This window comes from Pipistrellus hanaki (assembly GCF_964339955.1).
Source record: "Pipistrellus hanaki genome assembly, chromosome: 17".
NCBI classification, from domain to species: Eukaryota; Metazoa; Chordata; class Mammalia; order Chiroptera; family Vespertilionidae; genus Pipistrellus; species Pipistrellus hanaki.
Genome location: NC_140519.1, coordinates 25,775,933 through 25,787,759, shown reverse-complemented (window position 1 = coordinate 25,787,759; position 11,827 = coordinate 25,775,933). Strand labels below are relative to the sequence as shown.

General features: G+C 36.0%; 1 protein-coding gene across 3 annotated transcripts in view; it reads right to left on the bottom strand.

Moving 5' to 3' along the window:
* LOC311612139 (transcription elongation factor A protein 1) overlaps window positions 1-11,827 on the bottom strand; it is a 58,664-nt gene that overhangs the window by 2,216 nt on the left and 44,621 nt on the right. For 2 of the 3 annotated variants that reach the window (XM_084864929.1, XM_084864926.1), the window contains 6 exons: window positions 11,656-11,743; window positions 9,700-9,845; window positions 8,799-8,855; window positions 7,453-7,607; window positions 6,072-6,218; window positions 2,072-2,143 (listed from right to left, as the gene is read on the bottom strand). In XM_084864929.1, coding sequence (XP_084721055.1) covers window positions 2,072-2,143; window positions 6,072-6,218; window positions 7,453-7,607; window positions 8,799-8,855; window positions 9,700-9,845; window positions 11,656-11,743 — 665 coding nt within the window. The remainder of the gene's footprint in view (window positions 1-2,071; window positions 2,144-6,071; window positions 6,219-7,452; window positions 7,608-8,798; window positions 8,856-9,699; window positions 9,846-11,655; window positions 11,744-11,827) is intronic. The other variant, XM_084864927.1, reaches the window with a different exon arrangement.

The window sequence follows — 11,827 nt, the reverse complement described above, 5'->3', positions numbered from 1 at the left end:
CTGCCTGTGCATTGAGTTTCTGTCCCCTGGTGATCATTGCACGTCATAGCTACTGGTCGAACGATGAAAAGGTTGCTTAGGCTTTTATATATATAGAAGACTTGTACACCTAAAAGTTATATAACAACTAGTGCCCCGGTGCACGAATTGGTGCACATTGAAAGAAAATTAATTAGAAGGTGGCTGGCAGGGCAGGATTGGGCAAGACTGGGCGAAACAGTCCACACCTGGAGCAGCACTGTGGCTTGAAGGGCATCTGCAGAGTGAGTGGGGTCCCTCTGGCAGGTGGGGTCCCTTGGCCTGGCCTGCAGGGATTGGGCCAAAACTGGCTCTCCAACATCCCAGATTGCGAGAAAGCAGTTCTCAGGTGATGCACCCCAGAATTGGGCTCCCTCCTCTCTGATTTTGGGGTGCATTACTGGAGAATCGCTGCTGCCAAGCACTGCAGCATGGCAGCTCCTGTGTTAAGCACCTGTACCCTGGTGGTCAGTGCATGTCATAGCTATTGGTAGGACAGTTGGATGGTTGCTTAGCCTTTTATATATATATAGATTAATCAATGTTACACCAGTAATTTTAATTTAAAAAAATAATAAAAAGAATCTCTCTTCTTAATGTTTTCAGGTTAAAAATATTAATTCAAAATTTGAACTTCTAGAGTAAACCATCATAGCATCAGCTTTTAATATTAAAATAAACTTAAATCCAATAAGTATGTCAGAACTTATGCTGCAAACTGCCAGTATTCAAAACAAACCATTATAAACCAAATATTACTACTACTAATAAAATAATAATCCATCATACAAAACAAATCTAAGAGAGCTATCTGGAAAAGCCAGATTTGCTCAATAGACGTGGGAGTAAGAAGGGGGGGGAGATATCCCTCTTAAACCAATGTAAAATCTTCTGCCAACTCAGGATAGGAGACACTATTTCAAACCATGATGATACTCTCAATACCAGTAACTTTCCCAGTTCAGAATTAAATCTTTGTATATAATAAAATGGGTATTGGTATCAACCCCTAAAATAGTGTCTAGGGCCAAAGTTCCATTCCATATTTGTGGAGGATATTCCCCCACTGTCTGGCTTTTATTCACTTCTGATTTTCAGAAAACGCTTTAACCTGAAAATACTTTATGTGAATAATTAAAAATAAACATTAGACTTAAATGTCTATGTAAATATAACAACAAAAAAAATCTTGTACCAACTTCACAAAAATTAATATAAGCAGTCAGTATTTTTGGAACACCAACAATTATCAGGCATTTTAAATATATTACCTCTGCTCTTCACCACAACCTTTAATGTAGGTATTATTTACACTTAATATATGATAAAATAATAGTTCAGTAAGAATAAGTGGCAAAGGAACTAAAAATCTATTTGGCTCCAAAGACTATCTTCCTACTATATGAACCTTGCCAACCCCATACCTTAACATCTTCATATCTACAACAATAAAAATGATCTTAGAACAAATTTGTAATTCTTCTCCCAATTTTAAATTATATTATTGTGGCTCACAAAAATCACTCAAGAATGAATCATTTAAGTAACATCAACTTGCCTGTGTGGGACTAATTCAAGAGTATATAGGCAATATGAAGGTTTAGTGAAAAGCCTACCCAACCATGATAGTGCTCATCTGTAATTCCTAAAATAACACTAAAACCATTAGACTGGATTTCAACTAAGAGATTTTCCCAGAAACAAAATCTATGTAGAGAAGTAATACATATGAACAAATTTTCTGGAGTACAAGAGTGGGAGCAAATGCATGAGTATAGTATATACAGGACTAAGATACAGTAATTAAGCATATAAGATTCAATCCTGCTATTCCTGAACCAAAACAAAATGAAGGTAGGAAAGTTAAGAGTCTTTATTTCTAACAGAGTACAAAGCAGTATATTCCATTACAAATGGTGAGTCACAGACTCCCCTAGCATTGAAAGGTGTGAACATATGTATATATTTTCGTATCTACATAGAATTACGAAAAGACTTGAAAAAATCATTCTATTATACATGAGTAAAATATGAATCCAAGAAAGCACCATACCTTCCATCGATTTCCACATTCATTGCAGACAACAAATGTTGTCATTGGTTCATCAGCACTACGAGTTTGTACCTGCAGCAAAATCAAGTGAAAAAATATTACTTTTTACAATACTATAAAAAGCTTAACCTAAATAAGAACATTCTATATGAAAATAAATAATAACCACAACGGTACAACAAAATCCTATGTAATAAAGGCTAATATGCAAATCAACCGAATGGCAGAACAACCGGTCACTATAATGCGACTCTCAATGCAGGAGCTGCCCCCTGGTGGTCAGTGTGCTCCCACAGGGGGAGGGCCACTCAGCCAGAAGCTGGGCTCACCGCTGGCAAGCACAGGGGCAGTGGCAGGAGCTTCTCCTGTCTCTGCAGCAGTACTAAGGATATCCAACTTCCAGCTTGAATGGGCCTAAGTCATCAGTTGGACATCCTCGGAGGCCTCCCAGATTACAAGAGGGCACAAACTGGGTTGAGGGACCACCCCCCGAGTGCATGAATTTCATGCACCGGGCCTCCAGAATATATATAACAGCCTAAAACAAATTCAAATAAAGTTAATGTCAGAAGAACACACATTTCCATACTTCATTTTTCTAAGTTCTTCCTTGTCTTTTCATGTTTAATTTATTTCAGATATGTAGGAAACCACCTAATCTCACACCTATACTTTTTATAAATGACTAACAAATACAAAAAAATTTCATCATCACTAAGAATCACAGATCTGTTCATTAAAAGAAATCAATTTTCGTTTGTTTAAGTATTTTAAATTGGATTTTCTCTCACAGAAACTGAAATTCTTTCCAAATCTAAAATAAAACTGTACTTGGTTTCACACACACACACACACACACACACACACACAGACAAATCAATTTTCTCTTACAAATTAGCAAAGATGTGAAAATTAAGCATATTTCATTCCGATAAATATAAGAGCTTCTAAAAATTAGGCAACAACAAGTAATATCCAAGTTCTGTGACCTAAAAACTTGTTATCTGCTCTATTCTAAGATGGTAATTAGAAAAATATGTACAATTCAACATCATTAATAATCAGGAAAATGTAAATCAAAATCACAATGAAATGTAACCTCATACATGTCAGAATGGCTATTAGCAAAGACAAGAGATAACAAATGTTAATGAGAATGTGAAGAAAAGGGAACTCTTGTACTAAATTGGTCGGAATGTAAACTGGTAAAGCCATTACAACAGTGTAGAGCAGTGTTTCCCAACCTTCTCTCATGATGAGAATCACCTGGTGGAGTTGTTAAAACACAGATTCCTGAATCCCAACTAAGAAGTGCTAAACTAGAATTTTTGAGAACATATAGGTAAAATTGCATACCTAACTTAGTGCTCTGTATATAAAATCTGTCTTAGAGCACTAGTTAAGTATACAATTTTACCTATATGTTCCCAAAAATTCTAGTTTAGCACTTCTTGGTTGGGATTCAGGAATCTGTGTTTTAACAACTCCACCAGGTGATTCTCATCATGAGAGGTTGGGAAACACTGGTGTAGAGGTTTCATCACCTCATATAGTTAGCGTATTCCTTCTGGATGGCAAATTGAAAGGCAATTTTAAATTTCTTGTTCAGATTTTTCTGTATTTTCCAAAGTGTCCATATGTAGGTACTTCATATTGCTTTTAACTTTTAAAAGCAAAACACTGATTGCTAGCTATCTGTATACTTAGGGAATGCGGTAATATTAATATTCAAGTGAAATGAAAGACTGGAAAAGTTAGAAAAACAGAATAACAGAGATAGTAGTAAAAAGGCAAAAAATACATTCATATGAGAAGATTTAATAAATATTCTCAGGATCTAAAGAAAGGTAAGCATGATAAAATCATAATACAATAATTGGAAGTCTCAATGTTTTTACAATTTAAGTTTCTCTTTTAAGTTAAATAAAAAGTATTTGGAATGTTTCTCACATAAATACATTGAACAATAAACAAAAAAGTATAATTTACAAATATTTATAAGAAATCATAAAAATTTACATAACTAAAACAAATTAAAGCATTAATCAAAATCAACATAAAAGCATATTCAATGAATTAAAATAAATACCAACATCATTAAGTGATAATAGTGCCCAAAGTAGGAAATGTTTGTAGATTTTGTAAACGATATAAATTTCATGTAGGAAGGCTGTACTAGAAAACAGAAAAACATGTGGTTCAAAATATGTTTGAAAATCCAAAACTCAGAATAATTGGATGTCATCTTCCAAACACTGTTTCTATTTCTGTTTTACCACAAATTAAAACATTTAAATGGAAGGCATATACTACTATCAGTCTTTACTAATGAAACATCTTGGTTCCATATATAATTTCATTAAATGACCAGGACAAAAAAAGTGGAAAAGTGGAAAGAATCTAGCCCACGAGCAGCTAGGTGGTACAAAAGAAAGGCAAGCCACTCAGTGAAGCACCTCTGAGAATAGCCTGATGACAGATAACCAATGTGGACCTAAGGGGTGAGAGAATGACCCATGGGTGCACAGACAACAATGATGCCTTGAGCATCTATTGGACTAACGTCACCTCTGTGGACCACTGAGGGCATTGGATGATAGAGCAAGATGGCCTATTTGTGATAGGTCATGTCTGCTATGATCACATGATCCAGCAATCTCACTTCTGAATATATATATTCTCAAAATTGAAAACAATGTCTCAAAGATGTTATTTGTACACTCATACAATGGATTATTATACAGCCTTAAAAAGGAATTCTGGCACATGCTACAATACGGGTAAACTTTTATGAACATTATGGTACGTGAAATAAGCCAGTCACAAAAATACAGATATTGTGTAACTCATTTATCCATGTGACTACCTAGAATAGTCAAATTCAGAAACTGGTGGTTGCCATGACCTGGGGAGAAGCGGGAAAGGGAAGTTGTTACTATTTAATGGGTATAGAGGTTCAGTTTTGCAAGAGGAAGCATTCTACAGCCTCGTGGTAAATTTTAAGTTGTTTCTTTTCCACTTAAAAAAATTTAAAAATTTAATATTTTTAAATTTATATATATATAATTGATTTTTTTACAGAGAGGAAGAGAGAGGAACAGGGAGTTAGAAACATTGATGAGAGAGAGTCATCTATCAGCTGCCTCTTGCACACCCCCCCCGGGGATGTGCCTGCAACCAAGGCACATGCCTTTGACCGGAATCAAACCCGGAACCCCTCAGTCCGCAGGCTGGCGCTCTATCCACTGAGCCAAACTGGTTTTGGAAAAAAAATTGTTAAATTTAATTTTTAAAATTAAAGAGATAACTCAACAAAAATAAATAAATAAGCTAATATGATTTTTAAAGATTTTATCTGGAAACCACTTTAGCTAAAAGTACTCAAAATCTATGTAAGGGAGAATGTAAAGAACATTCTTTAAATTACTAGAGGCCCGGTGCATGAATTCGTGCGCAGGTGGGGTCTGGCCAGCTGGGGTGAGGAGACCTTGGAGGTTGGTCAGCTGGCCCCACCCCCAATTCGGGTGGAGGGCCGATCGGGGGGGCAGGGGCAGCCATGGGAAGGGGCCACCGGCAGTTGGCCGGCCCTGCCTCTTGATCGAATACCTGGTTGAGAGGACAATTTGCATATTAGCCTTTTATTATATAGGATAAGAGCCTACCAAATAAAAAGAATGACAACTTGTTTATATACTAACCAACACAGATAATCAACTATTTTTCCCCAACTATTTATTAACCTTAGAAAAAAAACATGGCCATTTTACTAAATTCTATAGTATTTTATAAATTTTACCTAATTGATATAGCTTTCACAGAAACAATTTCCATGAAAGTATAACTAATTGGAATCTGTTAATATTAAAAAAGCATTCTTATTCTTGAGATCACATTTCCTCTTAAAATATATCAAAGTATACTGATAATTATCACTCCTTGTTTTGAAACAAATTGCAAGGATTCTTAATATAAAAATAAGACTTTTTAAGTAAGCCCATACCTGTGTGTAAGTACAATTCTTCTTTTTACATTTGCCACATGTGAATAAGTCAGTCTGGGTTCCGCCCGTCTTGGCCATCTGATGCTCTCTGATGGCTTCTTTGGTCAAGTTTTTCCTCATCTCTTTGAGCTCATCACTAGCCATTTCCTATTAGAAAGGTAGCATAATACTCAGTTATAGGTGTTTTCTAATATATCTTGAATGCTTTTTATGATCAATTAGCTTAATAATAATAGAACCAAAATCAACTTTTAAAGTTTTAAAAGTGAAATGTTAATATTTTCCCCTCAAAGAAGTTAAGAGTTTGCTTTCTTTTAAAATTTCCTCAAATGTAAAAATTTCATTTAATTATGACTTAATGGCTTATAAACAATGCAATCCTGTACCAATAAGCACCTCCAGTGTCCAGACTGTGATGCACCATTGCCTTCCCATAAAAAGAAACAAGGACTTATAGAAAAATGTCTGGTTCCAGATTTGAGTCAATAAATACACAGGATATGCCATCTTCTTGTGCCAGAATGCACAGAAGTTACCTAAGGCTTTCCAGTCAAACAGAAAGAGAGCTAAAATGAAGGAGCTCCCATTGGCCAAAGACAGGACAATTTATCCCACCATCAAAATAAATTACTGTAAAGAACCAATCCCGACTGGATAAAAATACAAGAACATTATGAAATTTTAAGGAGAGCACACAATCACATGCAGGAACAGCAATAAAAGCCCCCACTGGCAGTTACTAGGACACCAACTCCTCATTCTGATAACTGTTAGTTAAAGGGAAAGAATTATACACACTTAACCTGCCTTTCCCACCCAAACCACGAGTAAAGCCCAAATTGATAAGGGACAGTGCTTCTTTATCAAAGAAATCACGATTTTGCAATTCCTAATAAAATCAACCAATTCAGGCAAGGATCATCAGTCGATGAATAACACATTAGATCAGTGGTTCCAAAACTTTTTTTGGCCATGCCCCACCTAAGCAACTCTAAAATCCTGATACCTGCTCCTTATGACATATAATTCTTATTATTCAAAAAGTGAATTCCTATTCATGTGGGAAAAGCTTAAAAGGCCATTAACTTGATCTAAACAAGCTTCCAAAGAACATAGCATCCATGAAAGATTCTATATGAATCCATAATAAATTATAAAACTTTGTCTTCAGACAATAATTTAAGGCAAAATCATGGTGATCACCGAAGAGATAAAGTATTGATGACAAGAGATTCACTATCCGTTAAGTATTTGTCTAATATAATATATAAACAAATTCATCAGAGTAACTAATGATTTATTATTACAGGCAGTATACATGTAGCACTTTATGATTAAACAGACTTGACATCATGGAAACGTTATATACAGATACACTCACCTCTGCCGTCATTCTAGCAAATAAGTCAGGAGAGATATTACCACAAAGCACATTTTTCCTTAAATTTGGATTCTTCGCATCCTTAAGATTTGATATTCTACTTCGTACTCTATTTTTGTATTTCATGTCTGTATTCCTTATTTCTTGATATATAGGTATAGACCATTAAGGAAAAAATGTTAAATTATAAAGGTAAAGTTAATTTTTCCTATTTTGCCAGGATTTCTGAAAATTTTACAGTTTACAAAAATCTGTTTCAAATTTATATTAGGTTAATAACAAGGCTGTTTTTACCAGATCCCTCTATTTGTAACTGACAAATAATAGTGACTATACCTTTAGGCTATGAATGAGCAATGCTTTCTTCTTAATGTTTATTGCCATAAGCACACAAATTAAAACTGTTTCAAAAAGAAACTCAAGTAAGAGTTTCAAAAAGAAAACTTTTTAAAAAGAGCTTGAACTTATACAAGCTTTAACTTGCCCAATTATGAATTCCACCGAGGATACTAAAAGTCTTAAGCACTACAGTTCTCTTGAGGACCATATAAGAGACCATTCATGGTGGCCCTGAAGGTTCATTTCCTCCCCCAGCTTAGCAAAAAGCTAGGTTAGCAGATTGTCCTCAAAAGAATAGGCCACAAGCCTTAGCCAATTTGGCTTGACTGTCAGCCTGCGGACTGAAAGGTCCTGGATTTCATTCTGGTCAAGGGCACGTGCCTCCGTTGCAGGCTAGATCCTGTGTGCAGGAGGCAACCAATCAATGTGCCACTCTCGCATTGATGTTTCTCTCTTCCACTCTCTCTAAAAAAAAAAAAAATCAATGGAAAATCCTAGGGTGAGGATTTAAAAAAAGAAAGACTAGGCCACAGCACAGGTTGAGCCCAAGCAGGCCCATTTCTAACGAGGCCATTTCCACCACACTGTCACCTCGATGTCCCCTGCTTCCTGCCCTTACATGGAAAGCTCCTCTCCCAGAGCCCTTTCATGGGAAAGTGAGCTCAGGAGATTGTGTATGCTTTACTGAGCTCCCCAAAATGTGAAATCCTAGTTCACACAGGTAGTGTGTGCTTTCCTTGCCCTTTTACACAACTTCAATGGAGATGGTACATCTCATTTGCATGACAGAAAAATAAAAACACCAATACTATGTGCTTTACTTTTGAATGACAGGAAAACAAAAATAAAAAGGGCATGGATGACCCTCACCTTTGCAATCAAAACAATACAATCAAGATAGAAACTAAAGAACACAAATAAAATAAAAATAAAAATTTTATACAGAAAGAAAAATTTATAATTTATCTAACAGATTAAACAATTATGCATATTGACACAAAGGATATCTTCCTCAATTTGAGATCCTAATTCTTCATCATCAGCTCCAATAGCAATGTAGTCATCTAAACAAAGACACAAAGAATTATCAAGAATAAGTGACTGTAACATATTTTTAAAAAATCAATAGAGTAAATTAAACTGCATTCCTATTTCTTCAACCCCATTTGCTGTCTATAAAGAATCCATTTAGTTTAGTTTCATTAGGATCTGGTCTCTTTATCCACTAGACGACACCTCTGGATTCACCTAATGTCCACAGCGCTCCTTATCCTGTAAAAGTGGGAAAGTGATCTAGAAAGTAATTCCTCATTTCATAACTCCATACAGTCTGGCTGGCTCCAGCATAGAGTAGAAAGAACTGTCTCATGTCCTGTGGTTCAGGCTTCAATGAGAAGAAGCCATTCATTTCATCTGCCAGGCACATATATGTTCACGCTCAGAAGAATCCTATGCAGATATTAAAAAGAATAGGAGGAGCCCTAGCCAGTTTGGCTTAGCGGATAGAGCATATCAGTTTTGTTTAACATATTTAACAATGTCACCAAAATACAGTATCATTAACTGTCTATGGGGAGAGGGGAATAAATAGTCTGCAGACTAAAACCTGGGGGGAAAATATTTATAAAAAAAGTTTCAATTACTATGAATCAGGAAATATCCATACATCAGAAGGAATCCATTTCCTGGAATTATAAAGTGATAAGGAAAGGCCTCAGTATGTCTATACCTACCTCTCTGCTTTTAGCAACCCCTACTAACAACTGCCACTCCCTGAGGTAGGCTAAGCAGTGGTGGTCAGCTATCAATAGGATGCCGCTGGTAAAACCGAAGTATGGAGGTGGACATGACATTGGTAGTGATGATGATCAGAGGACTGAGCACTGAAATAACATAGACTAAACTTACCTCCTGTCCGAAGAGCTGCCGCAAGCATCTCCCTACACTTTATCCGGACAGAGTCGGAAGTGCTTGGTGCCCGCGGAAATGATGACACGTAAGTATCTCGAGCATTCGTCTCATCCTTTCTGCTGCTTACATTGCCACTGGAGCTACTAAAATACACACACACAATAAATAAAAAATAAAATACACACACACACACACACACACACACACACACACACACAAAAAGTCAAATATAAAAAAAAAAATTAGAGAAAACTCAAATTAACATTACTATCATTCTCTAAAAATATTTTTTTTGGCCTAAATAAATGAGATAGTGATTCTTACATTATAAAAATTGCCTGAGTATCGATTAAAAAGTTACAATTTTAGTAAACATAAGAGAAGTCTCATGTCTTTTTTTAACCAACTAAACATTTGACCTTGATTCTTTTAAAAATTAAACAATATTTTAATATAGAAAATACACATTATATTGCCAGGACCGGTTTGGCTCAATGGATAGAGCGTCGGCTTGGGGACTGGGGGGTCCTGGGTTCGGTTCCGGACAGGGGCATGTACCTTGGTTGCGGGCATATCCCCAGTGGGGGGTGTGCAAGAGGCAGCTGATCGATGACTCTCTCTCATCGATGTTTCTAACTCTCTATCTCTCTCCCTTCCTCTCTGTATAAAATCAATAGAATATATTAAAAAAAAAAAAAGAAAGAAAAAAAAAAAAAAAAAAGAAAAAAAAAAAAGAAAATACACATTATAGTTCAATACAGTAAGTAAAAAACAAAGATCTTATTTATTGGGAAAGGGGAGAAGGGAATATGACAGCTCCAGAGAATCTGATAGCTTTCAACTTAAAAAAAAAAAAAAAAAAAAAAAAAAAAAAGGGAGGGCGGGGGGAGAGAGACCCTGGGTGGTTTGGCTCAATAGATAAGAGTGTCAGCTTTGGACTGAAGGGTCCCTGGTTTAATTCCGGCCAGGGGCACATGCCTGGGTTGTGGGCTCGGTCCCCAGTAGGGGGCGTGCAGGAGGCAGTCAATCAATGATCGGCTCTTATCATTGATGTTTTTATCTCTCTCTCCCTTCCTCTCTGAAATCAATAAAAATATATTTAAAAAACAAAAACAAAACCATATTTCTAGGCCCTGCTTCCAGAATTCCCAACTCAGTAGTTATAGGGCAGTGGTGGACAAACTCATTAGTCAACAGAGCGGCAAATCGGGGCTTGCGAGCCACAATGTGGCTAGCGAGCCGCAGTTTGCCGACCACTGTTCTAGGGCAATGCCCAAGAATTTGCTTTGCTGAAGTTGCCAGGTTCACTGCTCTTACATGGATCACACTTTGAGAACTATTGCCTAAAAATCAGTGTCAGGTATGGAACTAAGTACAAGCTTTGCAAGAACAGAGGAACTGATTTTAATCTACGAGGCATATCACATTTTACGTCAATGTGTTGGATATCACAGTTCATTGTCTGTGAGAAGAAAGAATAAATGCAAAGGACTCCTAAGATCTGCAAAACAATTTGAATCCTTTATTACTGAACTTCACATTTTCAGTTCTCATGACAAATAGCTAAGCTGGAAAGAGAAATAAAATCATAAAAAGGAAAATTAGATCCAGGAACAAAACATTTAAAAATCTGAAACAGAAATGTGGTAAATAGAGGATGAAACCATCTGAATCCCTCATCAGTACCTTCACTGCCAATTCTAATAGTACTACCCAAGAGATTCCATTCAATTAAACTTGTTGCGTACAATGTAAATAATTTCTTCTAGTTATATAGGATCTTCTAACTCTCTTTAAACTTCCAAGAAATTTTCTAAGAAACTTCAAAATATTTGGCTAATTCCAATAGATTAGAAAGCAAAGGAGTACTGATGTGAGGTCATAAGACCGAGGAAGTGAGACTACGTAAAAATATGACTTTCAACATAAATGAATTCCCATGGAGCAAAATACCTTTCTTCTCGTGCTTCAGGGCTATTCTGTGATGTAATTGCGGTATCTTTTTTCTTTTCCTCAGGATCTTTATCAGTTGATGGTCCATCTAAAAATTTATGAAATACTTAAATTGTTAGCAGTTGTTAAAAAACAAAACAAAACTGAACTTCTACATGTTATCAGGCTATTT